General features: G+C 37.5%; 1 protein-coding gene across 2 annotated transcripts in view; it reads left to right on the top strand.

The window, feature by feature from the left end:
- The window catches only part of COBLL1 (cordon-bleu WH2 repeat protein like 1), a 78630-nt gene that overhangs the window by 32790 nt on the left and 18839 nt on the right, over positions 1–27001 (top strand). For both annotated transcript variants that reach the window (XM_084209118.1, XM_084209117.1), the window contains exons 2-7: positions 9956–10135; positions 15155–15356; positions 16256–16484; positions 18143–18181; positions 19052–19146; positions 19272–19511. In XM_084209118.1, coding sequence (XP_084065244.1) covers positions 10044–10135; positions 15155–15356; positions 16256–16484; positions 18143–18181; positions 19052–19146; positions 19272–19511 — 897 coding nt within the window. In that variant the 5' untranslated portion in view covers positions 9956–10043. The remainder of the gene's footprint in view (positions 1–9955; positions 10136–15154; positions 15357–16255; positions 16485–18142; positions 18182–19051; positions 19147–19271; positions 19512–27001) is intronic.

Raw genomic sequence — 27001 nt, 5'->3', positions numbered from 1 at the left:
TGTCATGGAAAGCATTAAAATATTTTTTAGTACCTAAATAGACTAAATTCCTAAATAACCACAGTGCCAAGATGGACTTCACTTACAGCAACAAAGAAAGAATTTAAGAAACAGTGTTCAGTTGAACTTCTTGTAGGCAGAGAATGCTGCTGGCACTGTGTCATCTGTTAGCATGTTAAAAACTCAGCAGTGAAGTATATTGGCTGTAAACTGGCTGTGGTAGAGCAAGTTGGAAAGGATGCAGGGGTGAATATAGAAGTGAATTATAGTAGTTAGAGCAAAGCATTCATCAGGAAAGTTTCTTTAAATTCCCCAGAGCGCACTGATGATGATTTTAATCATTATTATATAAATAAGATTTTTTCCCTACTTTATATTTAATGCTGAAGGCCTGTACATTTTTACAGAAAGCACAGAGGCTTTCTAATGGAAGTGGTTATCCAAAATAGCTTTGGTGTTACCATCATGCAGGGAGCCAGGTTTTGTCAAAGAAATATCTTCCTTCTTCAAAGGAATATCTTCTGTTTTCCTTGCCTCTTGCCTGTTGCAAGAATCCGGTAAGGAGTGGATGCAGGGGATTTTGAGTGTGCAGATATAAGCAGAGAAAGGGGATAATGACAGCTCTTGTGTGTAGATGGGGATGAGTTTGGAGACAAAATAGGAGCATTCATTTGGGGCTCTGAGCTGCCAACCAATGAGGGAGGTAAAGTTAAAGTAGGACAAAGGGGAGGGAGCTCCTGCTGTCAGCGGCTGCAAAGGTGGCTGTGAGAACTGCTGGTTGGGTTTATGCTGCGCAGAGAGCTGGGATGAGACTTGTGGCTCTGCTTCTTACCACCCATAGCCCCTCACAGAGTGCCTGAGATGAGGCTGGGGCTCCAGCAGCAGCACTGGCATTTGGGAAGGTGTAAATGTGACCCTGTTCCTGAAGGTAAAAGGTTTTTCCACTTTGCTTTCTGAGGAAGATGTGGGCAGGAGAGTGAATGTTGAGGAGGCAGCTGTAAAGGATGGGCAGGAGAATCTGGTGGCAGGTGGGTGCTCAAAGCATTTCTTAGTTTTGCAAGCAGTGTTAGCCAAAGAGGCTTGGTGTTTGTTTGGGGAACTGTAGCTATAGTCTTCGTATATGCGGAGAAACCTCTTCATTACAACAAATTTTTCTGGATACTAACTGCCAAGATGCTTCTCTTTCAATCTAGTGAAGAAAATGCTTGGTTCAGTACAATTTCTCAGCCTAAACTTAACTCTTTTTCTCTTTCTTTCCTGTAATGAGCAAGGGTGCCTTATTTGCTGACAGACCTGGTTGTCTGTGTAGGAACTCTCTTTACATTCACCATGTGTCTCATAGCATCTGTGTATAACAGCATACACACAGATATTTCTATTTAATCTTGCTCAAGATAGGAAACTTTTCCTGTGTCCCATTCCCTTCCAATTTTTAACATCATCTCTGTTCTTCAGTTTAATAAATTCTCCTATTTTTGGGTTATCTGAATGTACAAAAGATTTTAAGTGTTACCAAACTCCAGGCGGATAAAGGATATAACTGCTAAGAGAAAGTTTTCGGTGACTGAAGAACTTTCTAAAAGGGAGAAGGCTTGTTCTATTCAAAGCATTTGCAGGAAAAATGAAAATAAATTGCAAATAAATTTCTGAAGTTGCATTGCTATGCTTTCTCAATTATTCTTCCTGTATCTGAGTTTTCAGCTGGGAAGTGCAACTGTTGTAGTTGAGCCCAGCCTTCTACAGCAGGTAAAAGCAGAGGGGTTGGGTTTTGTCTTCCCTGTTAGTGGAGAGCTTCTTTGCTGCTGTCCTGCAGCACTTCATCTGTTACCCACCTACACCTACACCCACGTACCTGTATTTGAGGCATGTATGTCTGTGAGGGAAAAGGGAAGGGTCTGTACTAGCCTCTTTCCTGGCTGCTGTGAAACTGAGCAGCTCTGCTTTTCCTTACCTTTCCCAGCCTCTGAATCTATCCAGTCCCTGCCTCCAGTGTTACTTCAGAAACAGTCTTTTGAACAGGAAAAAAAAGCAACAGCAGCAAAGCTCAGATAATTGACAATTCTTATTGATGTTCAGAATAGCAGCTGGAAAAACCATGAGCAGAGCTAGGTGCTTCATCTGCAGGCTTTGAAAAGGCAGTGGCATTTTACCTGCTTTCATGACTGGGAGTAACGACCAGAAGGACAGATTCAGGTTTTGTTTTATTTGAAAGCCCTTAATTGAACTTTCTTACTAGTCATGGAAGAGAAACAGCTGTTTTTAGCAGTTCTTGATAAAGATTTGAGGGTTTATTTTTAGTGGAGGTAGCATACGTTTGCCTGAGTTTTAAGTATTTGTTAGATTTATTAGTGTATCAAAGGTTAAGCTCCCCCTTTCAGATCAAGCTGCTCTTTGTTTTCTTTTCCTGTTTATTCAGCCAGTTATATATTACTCAATTACTGTTACAGATTTACTGCTTTTTCTTCCCTGCTCTCCTTCTTTTCTGCCAGGCTGTTTTCATAACTGTAAATATAATAAAGGCCAACTGAGCTGTACAAGGTTTTAATCGTTTTGAATGCTGTTCGGATTTTTTATTCTTTCTTTTGGTTAATTTTTTGCATTTTTTACTTTGAGAAAAGGTTGCAAAAATAGATATAAGTATCTGCTCTCTTCGTAGGTGTTTCACACATGGTCATGCCAGGTTTGTGCTTTGTATTTTGTGTTAGCCCTACTTACTTCAGGAGTCTTTAGTTCTAAAGAGCTTGAGAACTTATATCATTGGAACTAATTTTCCATTTAATTTTATTTGTTAGTTTTGGTTTGTTGTTTTTATTTTTCCCCGAAGTAGAAGTAGTACTTCTCTTGGCACAACAGAATGTTTTGTAAGAAAACTTTTGTATCAGAACACATTTCTATAATCCCTCAAAAATAATAATAAACTTTATGCTAATTTAGAGGAGAAGGTATTTTTTCTTGTTCTTTTATCCTCTCTTGCCTGCTAGGATTCTGAGCTTTTGGCTCTCTTCCTAAGAGCAAAGTGATTCTTATGCCTAGAGGGGAGCTAACTGTGTTTTGTTGGATGGTACAAGACAACACTGTCAGCAGCTTTCTATTCTCAGGAGTTGGCTCTTTCATAAGTTTTAAGTGAGCTTGAATAGATCATTGTAATATTAGTTGTGATTCAGCTTTGAAGGGCGATGAATTAATATTTTTTCTAGGAAAGTTTTAATTTTGTTGTTTAGTTAATTAAATTATACGTTTATACCAGAGTTAGTGCCCCTTTAATTCTAGGAGAGGCACAATTAACAACATGCCCATAATACAGATTTGTGTTTATGTTGTCTCAGAATTGCCTCTTTTTCCTTGTAGTGACAGAAAACATTTAATGAATTATAGCTCAAATACAGTTGCTTCTCTTTTCAAGACTGTCACTGCCATGGGGACAGATAATCAGAGGGGGCAAGTGTCTGTTCCAAATGGTCTGGAGGGAACTGAAGGATTCATTTGCTGCTTTCTTGCTTTTAGTGTGAACCAGAGACATCCAGAGATTCCATTAAGCTTTCACCTTACTGTCATGGTTACCGTCCCAGTCCTGTGATTTATTTCTCTCTAGGATAAGACTGAAAAAAAAAATCTACAGAGCAATGAGGCTTCCTAGGGGGCAAATCCACACATCTCATTGACTGGGGAAACCTTTTCTTTCACAACATCTTTGAAAAACTGTCCTGATTCCAGGGATGACTCCTTTTCTCTGTCCACTTTATTTATTGAAAGAGTGTGACAATGCATTTCACTTTTTTTTGCTTTCTTTATATCAGAATAAAGGCATGACTAAGAGAATATCAGCAGACAATTTGTTGTTTGCTGGAACCTCACTGAGTGAATTTATAGAGATAATCTTCAAAGATCACTTAATTAGTAATATTATCACCCATAGCATTACTACAGCCATGTCAGTTGATATACCAGTTGTACTGTGAATTATTGTGTTGGCAGAGCTATATACCCAGTGCCTTATTTTATGCCATATTTTTTTTCTCTATTATTTTTAAAATACTACTATTATTTACAATATTTGTATCTTTTCAGTCTTGGGAATTAGTGTAGAGAAGTGCCCTGTAAAATAACCTGATACCACAAAATATTTACAAACTGTTAATGTTTGTTCCTCTGCTTGGAAATTGAAATTAAAGCATGTTCCTGAACTTGGAACTAGGTTTTTCTGGTACCTATTGAGCTACATGCTGGACTCAGTATTTGTACAATATGACCTCGCGTTCTTCCTGAAATAACTAAACGGATGAGTTGAGAATCTGAAAGATCTTATTTCTCTCTGGAGCAGATACAGCAAATATTTTTCCTTTATATCATCCTACATGTATCATAAGACTGGCTTGAAGGGATAACCTAAGAATGGACATTGTTTGACTCTCATTGATCCATACCTTGATCTTAACATCTAAGTGATGCTTTTATAGTAGAAATAAAGAGAGAGATTGTATCTCAAACAGTGATATTGATGTTGAGATGAAAGCCCAGTATCAAGGCTGATAGTCATGTTATATAGATGCTCTGGGGCTAGCACAGCAAATATTTGGGCCGCTTAATGTTAAGGAAAAATATTAGAATACTACCATACGTCTAACTTAAAAGTAGCCTTTCTTGAACCACTTAGTGGCACCCCAGATTTTGTATGGAAACCTGTGTGCCTGGTAATAATTTAGTGAAGATTAATAGAATTTATTTTTAAAGTATTTTTCATCGATGCTTATGCCTGAAATATATAGGAGTGATTTTTAGAGTGACCTGCCTTGTCAGCTTCAGTCATGTGCTGGACTGTGAGGAGCAGATCAGATATAATGCTGCAGTTGTCTCCAAGCTTTTTCCTAGCAGGTAATGTTTGATCTTGAAGCCTTGCAGCGGTGATACTGTGAGACCATTGTCCACAAAGAGGGAACAGAATAAACTCAGTCTAGAAGACAAATCTGTTCTGTCACTGTTAAAGATGAGTATTGGGCTGGGGATGCTTACAGGTGAAACTAGGAGCCTAAATATTTTGTATACCTGTTGGCCAAAACTGATGTATCATTTAAAAAAACCAAACCAATGTTTTTTTTAATATAGGCCTGAAGTCTTGTTCAACTGTTCCTTGTTTGAGAAGATTATGTGCGAGGTTTGTCTGCTTCTGTGACACAGCAGTGAAACAGCATTGTTGCAATAGTCAGGAGAGAATTATGATACTTGCTTAGGATGAGAGGTTGAAGACAAGTAAAGCTCTAGAAGGAGCTTAGGTACAGTGGACTTTTTCGTCTCATGATATGATCATAGTAGAGTTGAAGCCTTTTCTGACTCTGAGTGAAAATAACTCAAAGTGCTGCTTGTAATTTTGGCAAATTAATTTTGTAAAGCTTGATCAAAAAAACCCCCAAACTAGTTGCTTTTTGAATAAACCAGTGTTCTTCTTAGTGCCCTAAGTCAAATTAACCAACAAGTGTATCTTTTGTGCTTAGGAGGTTTTTAATGCACTATGTTTAATGAACTGTTTCAGTACCTGAGAGATAACTGAACTGCAGGTGAGATCCTTATGACCTTTTCTGTGGTAGGTGAATACTATAGAAAATTTGAGAAAAGGTTCTGATGTTGGAGGTTAGATTCAAAATAATTTCAGTAAGAGTGGTATCAAGCTCGCTTTGTATAGCTATCAAGCTGTCATGTAACAGTGTTCCAAATAGGAAGTGCTGTAAACAGTAATATTCCTTTATGCTGTAGCATTTGATTGCACACTAATCTAGCAGATGGATTTCCTCTCTTTTTTTTTTCCCCTTTTTTTGGGAAAGAGGTTCTTATTGAAAGGAAATGCTGGTGGAAACTAGACTACCCAGGTTACTGTAAGTTCAAGTATTTCTCATTATTTTATGTGCCTTTTTCTAGTTACTGATAGTTGAAAATATACTGCTTGTAACTTCCTAACAGGATTTTTTGGAAAATCAAATAAATAGATGTGTTATTTATTTACTTACAGACCTTTATTTTAAAAAGGTTTCTATGCATCCAGATTACTGACACATCTGTTTTTTCTTTGCAAGCAGGAAAGTTGTTGAGATACCGCAATGACATTTTATTCCATTGAAGGAGGATCTGAAGCACATAAAATGTTGACCTAATGGTCTTGGATTTGATTTAAAGATGCACTGTTTTTTTAAAAAAAATGATAGTCTTCTATTTGCATTTGGCTGAAAGAATTCTTTGATATAGGAATTAATTGTATTGTCACGCAGACTGGCAGGAATTGCAGGTGGGACTTCAGAAATTTAAATTTCTAAGAGATATGAATCAGTTCTCTGGGGAACAATATAATCCCAACTAGATAAAAAAAGCTGAATGCCTTGGCATAAGCAGTGGGCTCCAGGTGCTCTGGTACCAAGGGAAATAGAAACTCTGCCTAGACTGCACCACTTTGTGTTTGTGGGTTCCTGTGAGAGCATTGCGGGTGTCCCTCTGACAGCCTTGTCCAGGGCTAGGAAGAATCAGAGGAGAAACATGGGTTTTTGTTTGTTTGTTTGTTTGTTTGGGTTTTTTGTTTTCTTTGGCTCAAGCAGCAGTTTAAACAGAAAATTTATGTAGAAGATAATATGTTGGTGGAATTGTTTATCTGGTGATAAAGAGTGGGGAGCACATGTCTTGCAGAGAGTTGGGCTTGGGCAGTTTCAGTGTCTGGTGTGTAGGGAAGGTTAGCCAGTTGATGGGACTGGGACCCATGGGGATAAGGAATGAGTGAGGACCCACATCGTGTAGGATACTGCAGTGCAATTTCCAGAGGAGTTCTGATTGTTATTGAGTTGTGACCTCATTTGGTTAAAATTTCTCTTTTAATTCTCTCTGTAGTAACTAATTCATAGCTAAGTAAGCTGCAGCTTGATTCATCCTGCAGCTTTCCTGTAATTCTACAGTAGCCATGAAAATGAAAAGCATGTTTTTGGTTGCTCTAACTCCTTCTAATGTTTATTTTGAAAATTAGAACAGCTTGGCTGGAAGCTGCCTGAACATGAAAGGTGCTGTAGGACCACTTACTGAGCACCTTTTTTCCTGGCCTCTGAAATGTTGTTTTTATATGATGGGGAATTACACTCTTTGTTATGTTTGGGTTTTGTTTCACTAAAAATAACAGGTTTTGTTTTCAGGAGAAGAAGCTAGATTGACATCTTTCTCTGTCTTTTTAGCAAAATCATTACAAATGAACAGCTCTCCTAGTTTGCTGAGTACTTGGTATAGGTTAAGAGGCTAGAGAGATCCAGGCTTTTGTTGGTCCTTTATGATGAAGTATTTGAACTGGTGGTATAGACTTGGAGTTAATTTTAATGTTGGGATAAAATGATGTGTGGAGGATGCCTTGGTGAGAAAATCACTTTCATTGGCTTCTTGAATTGCAGAGTAGGGAGAGGAGGGTTTGTATGTAAAACCTACTTCTACAACTGTATTTCCACCATCACCTGCTTATTTAATCATGGCCATCTGAATTGTTCTTGCTGTCCAGCACCGGTTCCCCAGCTGGGAGTGCATCCCAGCCTGACTGTCAGGCAGCTGCTCCCCTGATAAAGTAGAAACACGGGCTGAAATAACAAAAAAACAATGAGACCAATTGCAAATACCTTGGAGCTGAGAAAGAGAGATGAGAGAAATAGTGACAACTGAAGAACAAAAACGTGGCATCTGGGAGCAGAAAATGAAAGCATTGGGATCCCTGTTGTTTAATGAGAGGTTGCCAAAAACTTGGCATGACTTCTGAGAAAGTACACTTGGGATTTTTCTTCCTTTGTGTGGGGTGGGACAGGTAAGCATAACTAACCATAAAGCACATTCAGATTTCCTAGAAATGGGTGGGGTACATGGCTCTGCAGTGGGGGACACGAGGCTTCAGTGATGTTGTTAGACTGCCTGACCCTGTGTGTGTTTGCGTGTTCTTTATAAATACGGGGAACTTCAGCTGTTGCACACGTGTTTTGATGAGAATAGTTGGACACTGTATGAATAGACCACATTTATTGCTGTGTGTCATTAAGAACTCTGGTGATAATAGAGTTCCAGTGATAAAATTGCATTTGTCTACTTGACAGAAAATGAGTCACCTAGCATTTGAAAAGAAATCTTTCTGTAACACTTCTTCAAAGAGTAAACTCTATGAGAAATAGATTTTAACAGTCATTTGAAGTTTAAGATGTAAGACAGAGTAAAGAAGGGAGGACAAGCAGGACTAGTTCACGTTGGGCTTTTTGGTATTAATGTCATGGGGTAAGTTTTTATGTTTTTGGGATTTTATTTATTTCTAATAGTTGTATTGATGCTCTGTACTTGCTAATAATTTATATTTGGCAGTTACATGAAAGCTAAAATCTTGCAAGAAAACCCCCAAAGAAGCTGGGGAGAAATACAAGGAAGCTTGATTTATACATTTTGCAATGTTCGTGTAACCCTGAAACAACCAAGACAAGCTGCTGTAGAGACTAAAGTCAAATTTTCAGCTCATGTTGCACATCATGATTTGCACAGAGAGCCCACCAAACTAATTTAAATCATTGAGAGAGGAGGTATAAATTTTGAATGCCGATCCCCATTCAATGTTTTTGGAGGCCTGAGTACTCCCGATTAGCTCCAAGGGGCTGTGAATAGTTAATTATTCAGTACAGAGTTCTGAAGTTCAAAACTCTAAGCACTTTCAGCAACAGATCAGTCATGTGATGCGTCGTTACAGTTGTTTTTTGCAATGCTGCTCTGGACCTTGTTTGCTCTTCATTGTGAGTGATTTTAAACTTTGTTTTCTCAAGAAAGATGTGTGTTTCTAGTTGTATTCTAGGCTCTGTTTGTTTTAATTCTGTAGGACAATTGTAGGGGTTAATTTATTTCCTTAGGTTTAAAGTAAACAAACTTTGGTACAGCTCCATCTAAATGACAAGCAAATTTTTGGAGCCTTGGTGTATTATGTTGAAATGTATTTTAACTTCCTGGTAATGTGGCTCCATTCAAGAATGTGTATAAGTTCAAAATCTGTCATTAGGTAATGTTTCTTGACTGTGTCTTGGTCTTGTTTCTAATAATAAAATTCTTAATTAATAGTATCTTTTCCTTTTAAATATATTTGTTAATTGTGGAGAGTTATTTAAATAAAGGGAGATATTGGACTAGATGTTTTAGGACATGAGACTCCTGCATTCAGAATTTGCTGTAACATACATATAAGAGATATAGAGGATTTTATGCTGGTTTTGAACTTTTTTAGTTAAATAAGTGCAATTTATTTAGTGATCAGTTCTTGTATTCAAAACTAAACCGTCTGGTCACTGACATGGGAAATGTTATAGAGAAAATTAAAATAGATCAGCATAGGTGAGGGGATTTTGCAAGAGCATATTGTGAGTGAAATGTCAGGAAATATTAAAACAAGGTAGAATTGGTTGTACTGCTATTTTGTTACTGTATAGAAGTTAAACAATGTAGAACTGCTAGGATTTCTTTGAATAATTTTAATAACCAAAAGAAAAATTTGGGGAGGAAAAGTGTCGCTATTTGCTCCAGTATCTATCCTGTATTAAGTACAATTGGCTTCATACTGCATAGTACAGTATTTCTGTTTATACTAATCCAGTAAATCTCTTTGGAGAATGTACAAATAGGGTCTTTGCATAACCCAAGGGAGGAAAAAACAACCAACCATGTTCTTTCATGGTACATTAAAGAATTCTTTTTGGCTTGATGGTTATTGGGTGATTTCTTTTTTTTTTCGTGATGGATACCTTAGCCTGTTTTGTTTTCTGTCACCGCTGATAGTATATTTAAGATATTCTCTTATCCCTTTGTTGCACATATTATTTTAGAAAATAATAAAGTGTTCTTTGTTTATGTTTTGAGACTTGTTAGTTTGTCATTTTGAAATCATAAGTATAAATGCATACTTGATTTTTAACTTTTATCTGTTTTTCAGAAGAAAATCTAAGGCACCACCTCCTCCATCTGAAACAAAATCCATTGCTGTTTCTCCATTTGATAACACAGAGCCAACCAGCCTCATCATGGAACAGAAAGAGAATGTAATCGATAAAGATATTGAATTATCAGTGGTCCTGCCAGGAGATGTGATCAAGTACACTACAGTGAATGGGAGGTATGTTACATAGAATAATATTTTTTTTAACATTCTTTTTTGCTCAAGTTTACTCTAACCTTCATCCAAGTTATAATTATTTGGTAAAATGCATGACTTGTGTAAGCCTGAACATAAAGTGTGTCCAAAGAAGAGCAGCCAAGTGCAGTGTCAAGATGACAAGTCTTAGGAGGGTTGGGGTTTCTGAGGGAGCTGGGGCCTTGTAGCCTGGAGAAAAGACTCAGGAGGGACCTCATTGCTCCTCTGCAGCTACCTGAAAGGAGGCAGTAGCCAGGTAGGGTTTGTCTCTTCTCCTAAGTATCAGATGATAGGATAAGAGGAAATGGCCTAAGGAGAGTTTTAAATTGGATATTAGAAAAAATTTCTTAGTGGAAAGAGGAAGCATTAGAACAGGCAGCACAGGGAAGTGTAAAAAGATGCATAGATGTGGTACTTAAGGACACGGTTTAGTGGTGGACTTGGCAGTGCTGGGTTAATAACTTGATGATCCTAATGTTTTTTTTCAACCTAAATAATTCTGAGATTCTGTTATGATTTTTGGGTAGATATAGAAATATCTTCTTTGTACATTTACCTACCATTTCAGAAGACTGTTTTTTAAGATTCAGAAATGCTGCATGGTACCTGTTAATATGTGTAGCCACACCTGTTGTTTTTTCTAGTCACTAAAAATCTCTTAAAAATATCAGTTTGTATGATTCAGTGAATTTTTCCACATAAGTTGTGCTTTCTAAAGATGAGTTTGTTCATCCTGTTTGCGTACGAAGTAATGTGTTCAGCACTTGCTCAGCACTGCTACCTGTAGACTACTAGCAGTCATCAAAAAACATGTCATCACTTCAGACAAAATCTATAATGCTTCAAAAAGAATTTACAGCTGCACTTTGGATTTCTTAAGCTGGTTTTAGTTTAAAATGCATATTTCAGACTTTTAATTGGTATGATAGATTGTGCATGTAACTCTCAAGTCACCTTTTGTTCAGAAAGACCTGCACATTTACTGGTGAGCTGAAATTGTGAGTCCTGGGACCTAAAATGTTGCTCTGCTAAGAAGAGTCCTGTGAAAAGCTGTGTATGGATCACAACAATTTGGATGCCAGTTTGTTGCTATCCTAAGCTGAAATAAGACAACCTATTTGTATGTTCTTGTGTTAGTGTATAGCCCATGTCTCTCCTACAGAAAGCAAGCAGGCTGACTTATTTATTCATTCAAACCAGGTACTGTAAATGTGTGCTTATACCTGCTTCTTAATGAGAGTTGAAGTCTGGCTCGAGTCTGTTTGCACACTGTCATTTGCTGGAGTTCATGAGGTTGTTGCTTAGACATCAAATATCAGCTTGTTCACCAGAGCTGTAGCGGGTCTTTTTACATCTCTCCCTGACTCTGTGATTTTCAGGATAACTTAAATGTGAGATTTTATTTCTCAGAAGACATTTTCTGAAATAATGGGAGTACTTGATGCTTTATACTGTTTTTTCCAGCACATTTCTAGCAAGGAATATTGCAGTCTGTAAATATGATGTGTTCCTCTGTTTTTAAACCTTCTTAGACATGAGGCTCCATGTGTACACTGTCAGGAGCTTCTTGTTCTTTTTGCTTCCTTTGTCCATGCTGATGTGTACCATGGGCCCTCTCTCATGCTTTGCTCAGAACAAAGTGCCAGAAAGGAATGTTGCATCTATTTTCACTTGTTCAGATTACACTCTGTATAATTACTCTGTGTTCAAGACAGGCCTTACAGGCTTATCAGGAATTGCACTCGTTTCCCAATCAGTTTTATTATCCCACAGTTACAGGAATTTTCAATCAAGATTCTGTATGTGATTGATTTCATAAGTTACTATCTTGCAAATAAAACCCAGTATTAGCACTGCTAGGCTCATCTCAGAATGAGGGAGATGTGCAGGACCTGCGGTCCACTATGAAGTATATTTCAAACTATCTCTTGTTCTAGCTTTTCTCTGACTTTAGAGTTATTTATCATGATCAAATAGGCATGACCCCTCTAGAAATGACATAAACGGAAAAATTGTTACTTTGCTTCTTTTGTCATTCATAACTGGAGGTGAGCAGCTCTGAAGGTCCTGAGGAGAGAACGCCTTTTAAATCTCATAGTAGAAAAAGCAAAATGGTGAGTTTTAACAGCTGGGTGCTCCAAATTCCATAGTCCACTAGAAGAAACTTTTGTTTATCACATTACGTTGGGTTGGTTTACTCCCTGCTTTGGCATAGTGGGTAACAAGAGCTATGTAGCACAAAGCAAGGTGTTAGTGAAATAAAAATCCTGATTATGTAGAAGTTGGAATACATAAATACATTTATGCTCTGAGATTTTCAGAAAACATAATTTGATGAAGTTAAGTTGCAAATAAATATTTTACTGAAGTTAGATAAAGGAGGACAAGCAGACAACGTACTCTGAGGTAGCTGATGGTCTCTTCTTGGTGCTTTGCTAAACATTAATTATGGAAGCTGTTAAATGTACTGTGATATATGTATTCTTCCACCTATAATCCGTGAAGGCTTTAGGGAAGAAGAGTTTTACAAGTTTTGGAGGACATAGTTAAGAAAAGCTTGTTGGTTTTTATTTTTATTGCTGAAGGAATATCTTTCTAAAGCCGTTGTTGAAGAGATCATGCCTCCAGTGGAGTGGGGGGGGACTTAGAAGTCCATCATCCTCCAGTCAAGCAGGTTGTTTCTGGAAATACCATTGGAAAGCAAATTTGCCCTGAATCACTGTTCTCCTGTACTAATTTGCATGTACCTGTTGTTTATTAGCAGCAGTTTCTCACTTAGTCACTTACTGTGACTGGTTAATGTGAGGATGTGCCCCTGTCACTGTGGTGCAAAACCATAGGATGGTTTTCTGGGGTCCTTGCTTGTCAATTCTTGCTCTGGTCATCTTTGATATTCTTACTCCTCTCCAATAACTGAAGTGCAGCTTTTAAAGCCAGTCAGTGTATAAAAATTCACCAGGAAAATGGTAACAGGTAACTTATTGGATGCACTGGTAAGCAGAAAGGTCGCTGCAGAAGCAGTGTCTGCAGCCTCCTCTGGCTCCCTCCTCGCTGGCCCTGCCCTGCTCTGCCCACAGCAAGATGGGGGGATGATGAGATTTGCATTTGCAGCCCTTTTCTTCTTACTGTGAGATGCTCATACTTGTTTTATTAGGGATTAGAAGTACAAGAAATAAAGTATTCCCTCTTTCTGTCTTGTAACTGACACAGGTTGTGCTATATGCAGGAGATGCATTAAAATAAACTTTCTGGTTTAGCAGTGTGAAAAGGGAGGAGCAGTTATTATTCTGCATTTTGCATGGTGTTCCTCAGGCAGTTATATATCATCTAGATGAAAGCATGGGAGTATATTGCATTCTCGTATACCACTTCAGACCATCTGATAACTGCTTTTTCACACATTGGAGTATGGTTTATTTTATTGTTCCTTCTGCCTTTATCTCCTGAGGCAAGTGTTCTCCTGCCACTAAAGCAGGCAGAAGCTTTACTCTAGAAAGGAAATATCTGTCAGCTTTCAAACAGTTATCTTCTGCAAGTGCACATATGCACCAGAGAGTCCAGCCCTGCTGTTAGAAATTAAAGACAGTTTGCTTATGGGACATTTGTCCTTTAAGATGAAGGGAAACAGCAGTGATATTCTAGAGTAAATCAACAGGGAAAAATGCAGTGTTCACAATAACTTCTAACACTGAGTCATTCTTAATTATTTTTACAGGACTGTATCATATGAAAAGTCTGCTTTAACTTACTGCTTAATAAATATATTTATGATTTTTGTTATCTATAATTCTGCTTCATCTGATGGTTCTTTGTAGAAGCTATTTCCACATTTGGCTGTGCTACCAGAATACTTACCTCTGTTATGAGATTACATCTAGAATTTAAGATTTCTGATAAAGCCATACCAGCCTAACCCTGTATTAATTTTCTCAGAGACACTTCAGCATTTTTTCAACATACCATTTGATTGCTTCAGACTTTTGTTTTCATAATATCCTTGTGAGACAGAGCAGGTGATGGATTTCCTTGTTCATAGCTGTAACTGAAAGATGCAGAGTGTGTCACAATGAAATTGTCCTTACCCAACTCAAAAAAAATTATTGAGGAATGATCTGATAGTGCTGTAACCTAATTCAGTTCCATAACATGCAAAGTTAGGACATTCTCCTTACTTTTGGTCCATTTAAACATCTATAACGTTTCTGTTTATAGTACAACTTTATGAAAAGCATTTCAGTATCTGCTGGAAATACTCAGCCTATCTTAATACCCTGTTCTGCATGTTCTTCATTTAAGCACTGAGGGAACACAGACATACAGGCACTGACTACATCTGACAAATTCTGTTGGCCATTCTTTGTTGTGGGAAGGACATCTTACATCACACAGAGCTTCTCACGAAATGGCATTTGCCTACTATGTTGTCATTTGGCTTATTTCTTGCTATTGGTATTAGACACCTAGATAATTCTGGAATCCCTAATGCACAACCTGCTTAAAATGTGACTTTCTCAAACTTCATTTCTCCCGCATCTTCCAAGTGGCTAATGCACAGAGTTTCTGAAAATAAAGTCCCTTGTAACTCAAAATAGACATAAAAATGCCAAGCTTTGCAAAAGAACTGTTCTTAATGAATAACAGAGTATTTATCACCACAGTTAGAAGTTCCCACTAAATGTCAAATGAGGTAACTAATCCACATGGCCCAGTTGACCTCAGGAAAAGCTTCACACAACAAGAAGTTCCCACTCTGTTCAAGTACTTGGCATACTTTTGTGCAAACTGGTTTTCATTTTCTTTTTAGTGGCTTTTCTGAGAGGTTGGCTTTTTTTTAAGTTGTGTTTTTTAAAGCTCGAAGATATTTAAAGTTGGTGTCTAGCAGTAATTATTTCGTCTTGGAAGGGAAAGGATGAATTGAATTAAATGTTTGTTTAAGCAGAACATCTTGTTATAGCCTGCTTAATTGTCATCTGTTGTGACAGTTCCATTTGTCTTTTACAGGAAGCCCATGATGGACTTGCTGATCTTTCTCTGTGCACAGTATCATTTAAATCCATCAAGTTATACCATAGAGTTGGTATCAGCAGAAAATAGCCAGATTAAATTCAAACCCAACACACCAGTGGGAATGCTTGAAGTAGAAAAGGTGATTTTAAAGACAAAACAAATGGATAAGAAGAAACCTGCTCCAGTTATACCAGAGGTGAGAATTAAAATGAAGCATATTGAGAACTTAGAATTACTGCTGTATTCAACGAATTGGTCTGGTAGTTCATCCTTTTGATTCAGTGTTTCCTGTTTTCTTTCATCCTCTCACCTTGAAGCTCTGTGAAATGCTTTAGTCTTTGATAAGCTTCTCTTAGGTAAACTACATCTCAATTTATTGCAGCAAACATCTTGCTGCTGAAAGGAGATCTTACAATATTATTTGAAATCCCATGCTTCATTGGCCTTTTGAAAAATTCTGCAGATGAAGTGTGGCTGAGGACAACCTTGAACAAACTGAAAATCAACGTCTTGCACCATCTGTCATGCTGTGATATATATGTACCCTTCTGATTGTATGTTCATTTTCCTTCAATACGTACTGTTCTTTCTTGGCTTTTTTATATACCTTGAAGAGGGCAGGAGCTTTAAGAAGTACTGAACTAATTTCTGGGTGTTTCCTAAATCTTTTCCTTCCACCTTTGTTGTTGTGCTATGTAGAAGAATACTGACTTTTATCTAAAGCACTTACAGAGGACCAGGAGAGCTCTTCTGCTGCCCTTCTGCTTTCCTCCCACACCCTTGTTCACGGGCACTCACTTGTGGCACATCACCTGATTCTGCAGCTGCCCAGTGTAACCCTCCAGGCACGTACCTCGCTGCACAGGAAAATGGCAATGCTGAGGGAGAGAGCTGTCTGCTTCACGTGTCCTTTTCTTGCATGGGAGGGAATAGAAAAATAGTTTCTTATGTAGTCTCTGATGTAATGTTTCTGAACCCGCAGCACTGGTCAAGTTGGCCGTAAGTGGAATTCTGGTGATTATTGTGAGGCCGTTGTAAACATGCCATTTCTTTCAGAATTTGTGCTGTTACTTATTGGAATTTTCTTCTCTTTAGCAAACAGTAAGGGTAGTGATAAACTACAAGAAGACACAGAAAACAGTAGTAAGAGTTAGTCCACATTCACCCCTTCAAGAGCTCATATCAATTATCTGCAGCAAATGTGAGTTTGATCCTTCACATACTCTACTACTGAAAAGTTACCAGTCTCAAGAACCCCTTGATATGACAAAATCCCTTAATGACCTCGGACTAAGAGAACTATATGCCATGGATGTCAGTCAAGGTAAGATAACTTTTGTAAATTGCTGTTACATAAAAGATAATTACTTAATAATTGTATACATGTTGTTGGGTTTTTACTTACGAAAATATTTTCTAGACATTTAATATATATTTCATTGGTCTTCCACAAAATTGAAACTGACTCATGTGTACCTGGAATTTTGTTTTCATAAATGCTGTATAAAAGTTTTTTTTCCTAACCAAGTGTTCACTACCAGCAGAGTTAGCTGAGTACAAATCCTCACTTAAATTAAAGCCTTCTTTTCCTTCCCTCACACTTTCCCCAAAAACTCCAACAACACCTTAGTTCCCTTATCTCCTACATAGCATCATGATGACCTGAAAAGAACAAATGTTCAAGAAAATTAGTTTTCTTTAAAATAATTAAAAATCCTAAAAGCATTAGAGTATTAGGATGGTCTTTATGTCTAGTTCTGAGTGCTGCTTGCTAATTTTATAGATTGTGAAGGAATAATAATTCTTTTTCATTCTGGTCCAGCAGGGACACAATGTACCAAATTTCTAATATTTTGTACAGATATTCCTAGGCCGGATCTTAACTTCATCTAAACAGATGACAGGTTTACTATACTGTAATTAAAAATTTTGTACAGTGTGGTTTGTTCCATTTTAGACATTTCTCACAGGAAATTTTACCTCAGTGTGGAAAACAATAATATTGATTGACTCACTCCTGGTATTGACCACCGTTTTATTTGCTTGATTTTATTTCTGCTTAAAACTTGTGGGGCTTGTTGGGGTTTTGTTTGCCTTTGCCCCTCTTTCTACCTAAATATGGTAACCGTACTCTTTGGTGGTTACAGTTTCAAGAGTTTTCTTGGCTTACTTGCTAAAGGTCAGAATAACAAATTTGGACAGTATTTCGTTTTTCCATAGAGAAAACAAAACCGAAATATCTTTCTCTTCCACACTGGAAACCAACATATTTTGATTTGCCTTAAACGTGTTACTTTGAGTGTGCTCCCAAGTGCATTATTTGGTTTTTGTCTGGTTATTTACTGCTTTCATCTACAGACTGGCAAAGCTGCTTTTTGCATGATATGATGTGTGTTTTACTTGAAGAAGGAGCCAAAAATCCTTAGTTGGGCTCATACCAGGGCATATATGCTTTCCACACAGCAATGCCCTGCTAGGAAAGTTAGATATTCTTCAGTTCTCTTAATAATAAGTATTTCAGCATTTTAATTTTGCGGGCAGGTTCAAAGCTCTGAATTTTCCATTATCTTTATGAAAGTAAATGGTGACATGTATCTTTTACTTAAAAGAATTTAAGTTCAAATTTTATTAATATTATTTTTTAATTTTACATTGATCTTTGTTTTTCAAGTTTGGACTGTCTAACCATCCCAACCAGAGCAAACTATTCTACATACTGATTTTTCTCTTTGCTTCAGAAGTATAAATGAAGCCACCCTGCTTATGTACACACCTGCAGTCTGTGTTGCATGTCTTCAGGCTCAAGTTCTGGAATGATTTAAGTATTAGGCAGTAAAGATGCACATCCTTTTACTTTTGCAAAGTACCCGGTTAATTTTTCACTAATGTTGAAGATTCAGCTTGGCTTTTTGTGTTTGTATGTTGTTACTACAGCCTTGATTCAGATTCACATTTTCTGTCTTTCTTTTTGCCTTTCCGTAGCCACATCGCCAGTTGATTTAAATTTACCGTCTTTTCAAGGTATGATTTTTTGAAATAGGCAGTGAAACTTAGCACTTACAGGACATTAGCACCGGCTCCTATTGCAACATCTACTTAACTGTGACATGAGTAGTATCTCTGCGCTATCTTAAATGCATATTGCAAATGATAGTGCAGAATTGGATATACACAGCTATATAGAAAGCATTTTTGTATGGTTTTTACCGTAGATCAATTTATTCAATTTAGGGTCATGTTTATATTGATACTTTTACCAGACTTGCTGATTTCTGTTGCTCATTACATGTGCATTGAATGAGATTTCTTTCAGAAAGTTCATTCTAGTAAAATTAAAAAAAAGTCAGTTATAAGATTTACAAATCCTCTGTACGAATAAAGCAATTTAAGGAGGATAAATTTTGCAAGATAAGGAGAATTGATTTGACTGTTGTTACTATGACTGCCACGCAGTTATAGTAACTGCAACCCAAACACTGATTGAGTGTTTGGGTGATCTTTCTCCATAGTTACACGATGTGCAGGCTGGGGCCTGGTTTGTCCCACTTCACACTTTGCCATAAATTTAGGCCAGTAGGAATGGAGAGCTGAGAAGTCTGATGCTCTTTTCCCTTTTTACTCCCTTTGTGATATGAGCCATAGCATATGACAAGTGGGGTGGGCTGGGTTATGTGATGGTATTAAGAGCAGCTGAAACTCATCTGCCCTGAGTTCTGAGGAGGAGAGGAAGAACGTGGATGCTAGGCAAACTGTTCATTTTGCCACACCTAGAAAAATTATTAATATAGGTGTGATTTATGATATGTTTTGTGTATCATTGCAGGACGTTTGTAATAAGAATGTAGGAGAAATAATCTCTGCATTGACTAGAACTATTGTTTTCTATTTTAGGGTCCTACCAGTCTGAACACATAGATGTTCTGAAGGAGAAAGAAAACAAAGGATTTTTCAGCTTTTTTCAACGAAACAAGAAGAAAAGAGAACAAGTAAGGCGGTAACTTTGCATAAGGAAAACTTCTAGAAACACATTCAGACTGAGCAATCAATACTGCTGATTATTTTCCAGAAAATATATGCAACTTGGGTTTCTTTTTATTTCCCACACCTCAAGGCTGCCAGTGCCCCAGCAACTCCACTGATGAGCAAGCCCAGGCCAGCATTCATCACGAGATCGAACACTGTCAGCAAGCAGTACGACTCCAGCACGCTGCCGGCGGAAATGCCCAAGAAGCGGAGAGCTCCCCTGCCACCCATGCCCAGCTCCCAGAGCGCTCCCCAGGAACTTGCTCGAGCCCAAGGCAGACCTGCCTGTGACATTGTGAAATCCAACAGCTTTGACAGGCACCAACAGGTCAGTTACGTTTGCTTCTCTTCTCTTTAAAAGTACGGACACAATAACCCCGGTAACCCTGTCGCTAATATACGATGAGGCTTGAAAGAAACGGAAAATAAAAATGAAGTAGTTGCTTTCAAAATTTTAGCTAGAAAATAACTATAGACATTAAATGATGCATTCCTTTTAAAATTTGTAACCAAAAGTAGCTGCTGTATTTTGAAAAGGTAACACCAACTTCTTGTATAAATTGGTCTTGTAAGCGCCTTTTTGTTCTTTTAGATGAATGCTTATTATATTTAAATATGAGAAGGTGGTCTCACTTTATTATAACAAGTAATTTGGGTTAATTATTCCTGTTAATCTTTTAATATTTTCATTACATGAGATAATGAATAGTTTGTTCTTTACACTATATTGTAGAAAAAAGTGGACATGGGGAGCAGTTCAAATATTGTTCCCAGCAAGTAAAAGTAAGATTTTTATTTTAAAAATTGAGCTGTGTTTTGTTTAAGCAACAAGACCTGGGCTACATATTTGAGTAACCTATATATCTATGTCCCATGACATGCAGAAATTGTGCCTATAGAATTTGTGAGAATTGATGCATTAGCTGCTATCCTGATATTGCACATATTGTTAATTGGGAATTCCAATAAAAGATCAAGGTTAAAATTTTTGTTATCTATATTTTTAGATTTATTTCCTGCTTTGCTTTGAATACAGTATCTAAAGGTGGTCTTTGGATATGAGGTTATTGACATGCTAGAAAAATTTAATACAGAACTAAATGAAATCCAAGTCTGAGGGATTAATTTTGGGTTAGACTTGGCAACAAGAAATTTCAGGCTGTGACTACCTTTATACAATGATTTAGTCTTTCACTGATGCACAGAACCACAAGAGAGCACTGTTTAACAGAAGTTCTGCTTTTGTGTATTGTGTCTTGCTGAAAAGCTGTATCATTTGAAGGAGATAAAGGTTTCTTTCTGAATTTCTCTTTGGGGAGAATGAGAAAATCATGACTTTTTTTTTTTTTTTTTACTTCACCATGTTTCTCTTTTAATTGAGTTCAATTTCTTAAAAAATACCTTTTTAATGTTAACATGCTTTAAATGATTAATATCCTATTATGTCTAAAAGTAATGTATGACTGCTTGGCTGTCACTCAAACAATTGCTTAGATTTATTATTTTGTGCTGACATTCCTTAGTGATCTAAAGTGATCTGATTGATGTTGAATAGCTTACAAAGAGAGGACATCCAGATCAAGTTATGTTTTTGTGTATATTTTCTATTATGTACTACTTTGTGCAACTCACATGAAACTTAGAGGCCTTTGGCACGCTTTTTTTAAGGTGGTTTCTCACTCATTTGGATTTGATTGCGCAGCGTTTTATCAGAAAATGTAGCGCTTGGGACTTCAATGTGGACAGATGTTTGCTCCTTCTTTTGAATTTTATTAAACCAAATAAAATATTTTGTGTTGTGGTATCTACCTTCCTATCATCTAATGAATGAATTTGGCTTAGTACATATTGCTCAACTTGATCAGGGAACTCCTGATAAGGATCCCGTGGGAGACTTCCTTGGAGAATAAATTTGCTGCTTGGAAGAGTACTGGGACATTTTCAGAGACAGCCTTCCTGCAGTACAAGAGTAGTCCATTCTCCTAAGTGGGAATAGGAATAGACATAAAAACAAACACTCAAATGTTTTGACACAGTCTTATTTAAATTTGCTACTGAAAGAACTCAAGTTCAAAAATAAAAGGGGGCAGGACAATTCCCAGAAAGAAATACATGGATACTTCTTGGACATGTAGAGGTTCTCTTAGGAATGCAAAAGCAAGCCTGGTGCTACAAGTGGCAGAAGATGTCTTGAGCAACAAATTTGTAAGTTAGTGGCAAGCAGAAATTCAAGGATAAAGGATGAAGTTGTCTACCTTTTGTTTTAGTAAGGTGTTCATCACAGTCTACCTCAAATTTTTTTCTTGAAAAACTGAGCTGCAAACAAGACAGATGAAACACCAGACAGGACAAAAAGTGGCTGCAGTTCAAACAGCGAGGGTAACGGCTTCAAGTCAGACTGGTTGTAATGTGGAGTTCCCAAGAAGTTGGTAGTATGGCCAGTAGTGTTAAATGTCTTTATAAACAATCTGTGTCATGGAGCTGAATCCACCTTCAACAAACTTGAAGTTGGCACCAAAATGGGCAGAGAGGCAGGTACTCCAGCCACCACTCAGGGAAGCAGTGACAGGCTGAATGAGAATTTAAAAAAGGTGCCTATGAAATTCTCTATCTGGAGTGAAGTACAGCTTCAGTAGCACCAGTAAGCACCAGTACAGGCTGGTCTGGTCGTGTCATCCACCTTAAATCTAGTGTACTCAGTAATTTTATGCTACAGCTGCACTACTGTGTCCAGATTTGTTCCCTGTAGTTCAAGATGGAGACTGAAAACAGGCCACCATGATGTTTAAAGGTTTAGAGAAAATAAATGTTCTAATGGAAAGAAGGCTCGGATAGCATCTAATCACATTATTCTGATATCTGGAGGGTACTACAGGAAAATCTGAAGTATGTTCTTCACAAGGGTGCATGTGGCAGGCTGAAAACCAATGGGTGTTAGCTTCTCCAGAGGAAATTCCATTCAGACTGAAGAATAAAACTCATCACTGTGAGAACTGACTGTTGGAATAGGTCACTCATAAGAAATGGCAGAAGCTTCTTTGCTGGAAATGTTTAAGAGATTCCTTGACAGGCTGTAGCAATAACCAATAAAAAAGTGTGAGAACTTGTTTTGAATAGAAGGTTGGACCAAATTATCTCAAAAGCTCTCACTTAATCCAGGTCAGCTCTCAGTAAATGAGGCCAGTACAATGGTTACACTAAACCACAAGTATTTCATTGTAAACGGTGTAAGAATTTGATCTGTCATATTCTCTGCTGTTGAAAATGTGTCCTGCTGGTAGGACTTAGTCTCTCTCAGGTTGCTCACCAGGCTGATTGGTGTGTTCACTGGGATATTTAGCATGTCTGGGAATTTCACTGCAACTTCCGTATCCAATGAAGTTAATTTACAAAAGTGAAGATACACTTTTTTTTTTTTAGGGTTATTTTTTATCTCTTTTTCCCTTACAAAAAGCATTTCATTGCAAATCATAGTGCTCTTAACAAAGCCTAAGTTCCATAGCCTGCCCTTCAGTTTACTTGGCAAACTGGAGACATACTTTATTTCTTCTGTGGTCCAGGATGACCATCTGCATGGGCCCTACTAGGGACAAATCTCTTTTGTAACATCCACAAGGAAGGCACAGACTGACAGAAATGTCAGTCAGACAGGATGAACTGTCTGCCTAGGTTTGAGAGAAATGTGTCAAAGTAGTAACATCAGACAACAGTGAAATGAGCCAATTTTAAGGGAACAGAGTTCTCACTGCTGTCTTTCTTCAAATTCTCAACATATTATAGTCCAGTTTCTCACAGTATGAAAAAGGGTTTTAATGTTTACCTCCTACAGCTTCTCCAGTAATTTTCCACTAAAGAAACGGCTTTCTCTTTGTGTGAGTACTTAATACTCTGATACGACGTTTGGAATTTTTTCTGCCTCCATTTCAAGGTGATTAGAATTAGTTTTTAGGGACATGGTCCTATTTTTAGGGGAGAAAATAGTGCAGTGGATGACAGGGTACCTTTTACAAGTTATTACATAGCTTATTACATGATTAAGTTATTACATGATTTGCTTATTTTTCTGCATGAGATTTGGAAGATGCCTAGTAAGCTTAAATTGTTAATGTTTATCCAGCAAATTTCTGTTTCAATCAAGTGGGAAATGAGCATGTTAGTCTCTAATATTGACATCTCTCACTTATTTGTCACTTCTAGTTCTGGGCAAGATGACTTTTTTCAGAAGTATGTTTAGAACTAGCAAGTTTAAATACACTTGCAAGTAGAGAGGACTCTCAAGGGTTTTTGCAAAGTGTTGTTGTATAATTTAGTCTGTGTGTCTTCACAGTTTTCATAATAGTAGTTGCAATTTTCTAGTAATAACACTTCTTTTAAAAGAAAAGTATTTGCTTATGCCCAAAATGCCACAGCTGATTTTCTTCCTACTGCTTTATTTATAAAAGCTAGACTGATACATCTGCATTTTATCTCATTAATGTTTCTCTCCTTACCATGTCTACAGTTATTATTAGGAGCCTGTGTAACCTATGCTTGGTTAGGAACAAGTGAAGATTTTTAGTTAAAACTTTTACAGTTTAAAATAATGGATAGAAGTTCTCAACTCTAGAAATACAAATTGCTGTTACTTACACAACCCTAGCTCCTGAAGAAATCTAAATCTCCAGGCTGCCTCTTAAAAAAGAAAGGGAAGAAGAAGATGGGAGAATGGGGGAAGGGTGGGAAGCAACTAAACTATAAAGTACTTCTGAAAAGATTTCTTTAGCCATTGTCACAGGACAGCTTAGTTAGTATTTCTGTGAGGGGTGAGTTCCATGCTGAAGAAACTACACCAGAGGCTTGTCTGCCTGCAACTTGATGGTCAGCTCCTTTAAAGGAGAAGTTGGGCAATGGTGCATTGAGCACTATGGACAGCAGGGAAGTTTTGGGTAGAACCAGGGTAGCAAATGCTCAAGACTACCTGAAGTTTGCATTAAGATAATCTGATATTTTTCTGAAATGTTTCAGAATTGGTCATGAATATTGAATGCATCCACTTTTCAGTGTATCAGATGGATAACTTTGCTCCTTTATTGTATTTGCTTCTCTACCAGCAAGATAAATCCTAGGAGAAAATAGTCATATTGGTTTTTTAGACAGAATATCACCAGCTGAGTTTCTTCAAATATATTCTCTATGTCTTTTCTTTCCAATAGATCAGGGGTATATTACTTCCTTTGTAGTACTTAGGATAAGTTTAAGTATTTTGGGGAGCTTAAGCCATGTAATAGAAATTGAGTGCATGAGTTATTGTAGGAGCAAATACATATTTTTTGCTGTTACTCCTTGGACATATGCTTGCATATACAAGGGGAAGAAAGAAGTATTAGAAATATGAGTAGCAATGTGCTTTGCTATCCCTACATGATACAGTCATCTCTATTCCTCTGTTAAACATAGGTGTTTGGAGCAAAAGAGGTAGGATGTGGTGATATGAAAATCTCTGTCTAGTGACCCTTGGTATGAGGTAGGCTTTCCAGCACACTGAAATGCCCCATACCACTGTATTCATTCCCAATGCTTCTTGTTTTTCTGCTTCCATTGCAGCTTCAAAATTACTATGCCTTGATTACCTTTATTTGCTTTTTTTGAAATAAAAAGAAGGACAAGGCATTATGTTTGCCCCTGCTTACAGAGGCTGGAACTTGGGAAATACTGGCATCCACTAGTGTTTGCTTTGGGTGGGATTTGGTGCCAAATTTGAGGCTAAAAAGTTTTCATATCCGCCCTTGCTTGTTGCAGGATGAAGAGGGTGTATGGTGTTAAAAGTAGAACTCCTGCATATGTTATAGAAGTTACAACAGAGTTCACTGGTGTTTCTGCATAAACACAGTTAATTACTTTAGTGATCCTAACAAGAATTTTAATTTAAATGTAACTGATAAAGCACTGGTTATCATAGGCAGTTGGTATGACACATGAACACCCAGATGTATATTCCAAAACTTTGTCAGATATGTCTTAATAACATAATTTTAATTTTTTTCCATCTGTTTAAAGTACTATTTTCACATTAGAGCCTTTGTTAGGATTTGAAAGCTCTTAATATTCATATGTTGAATAATTCCTGAGAAAATCTGTTCAACACTTGAACCTTAACTGGAACATTTAGTACTTTCTTGAAATCTCTCTTTGCAAATTGTTTGTTTCTTTGGATGCAAAGGGCAGTAGAAAGGCTTATAAAAATCTTCTGGTAGCATTTGTGCTCTTGTGCTGAGAACATTTCCCCCTCCCCACACACACACACTTGTTGTGTGCAGAAGGGAACTCTGGTGACATCTGCTCAGCCGCGCGAGCGTGCGCGGAGCTCGGAGCCAGCCGAGGCGCTGAGGGAGCCGGTGTGCAGCACAGGAGGTGCAGACCTTGGAACAGGGAAATGTGGCTTTGTGCAGAGCAGAGGGGCTGCAGCCTGAGCACAGCTGCCAGAGAGCAGACAAACACAACTGCCCAACTCTAAGGAGGAAAGACTTCTGCAACAAAAAAACCCCTCATTTGGGGAGATAATATTGTATTTGATATCCCCTCCTGAATAAATTCAAAGGCTGAAAACTATTAATTATTTTTACTTTTTAAGGACTATTTTGGAACTGTGAATAAGAAATTATAAAAGTATAAAATGTTTTTTTGTTGTGTGACATTTTAATCTAGAAACTGACTTGTTTAAAAACTACTCACACATGCAAGTATTTTTAATTAGGAGCGCTGTGTTCCTATCCTCTGGTGTTCTTAAAAGAACATTTCACCTTGTGCTTTGTATTTTCTCCCTTAAACCCTGACTCTTGCTTTGCTGTGAAAGGTTTGAGTTGCTTGCTTTGGCGTTAGAGTGGTGGGTAGAATTGTGTGTACGTTTTTGGGCAGTGGTGCTCCTTACAGTCAAGTATCTGTGGCTCTGTGGTACCTGATATCAGGGTGGGACAAAGCAGATGACTGAAGGTGCCCAGGGTGGCTCAGAGGATAGTTTTTCATTCAAAGCCCTCTTCATCCATTCAGGTATTGTACTGCAATCTCGTGGGAGCTGCCAAACACTGCCTGACAGATGACACCTTGTGACAGTATCTTTTCTGTTGTCATTTTCTTTATAGATTTGATTATATACAATCAAATGCTGTAGCTTTTGGTCTTTAATATCCCACTTACTGTGGAATCTTTGGATATTTTTTCAGTGGTAGCTTTCTAAATGATAAACATCTTTTTCCATGGAAATTGACACGGTCAACAATTCTATTGTCTGATGTTTTTGAAAGGATTGTCAGTGAAACAAGAATATGTGGGCGTCTTTATGCCTTCTCTGTTCCTTGATATTGTGCTTTGTGAAGCAGGCTGGTTAATTGAAGCACAGAGAAGTTCTCTGGAGATGACCCCACACCCAACTGCTGTGTGGATCCTAGACAGAAATGAATGTCACTGCAGGATTTTATTTTATTGTTGAGTAGACGAGTGATAGGAATCATAATTACTACAGAAACAGGCAGCTGTGTCCAGTTCCAAAATGCATTCCTTTATTGCTGATCCTGAATATTTTCTGTCCAGTAGATGTAGATATAATTTTCTTCAGCATAAGGCAAACTGTAGTTAAGAATGGCAGGCAAATTTACAGCCACTGTCATTCTGAGACAGAGAATGTGTTTCTAAAAACAGCTTAAAAAGCAATTGGACTGCTATATAATAAAAATATGAGGTCTTCAGCAGGTATCTTTTGTCCATTTTTAATTGTTTTGATTACTTGTGAATTAAGAGTTTTTACTTTTGCCACAATAATGAGGACATTACTATGCTGTAACA

This window comes from Fringilla coelebs (assembly GCF_963513975.1).
Source record: "Fringilla coelebs genome assembly, chromosome: 7".
Taxonomy (NCBI): Eukaryota; Metazoa; Chordata; class Aves; order Passeriformes; family Fringillidae; genus Fringilla; species Fringilla coelebs.
This window is presented reverse-complemented; position numbering and strand designations above follow the sequence as displayed.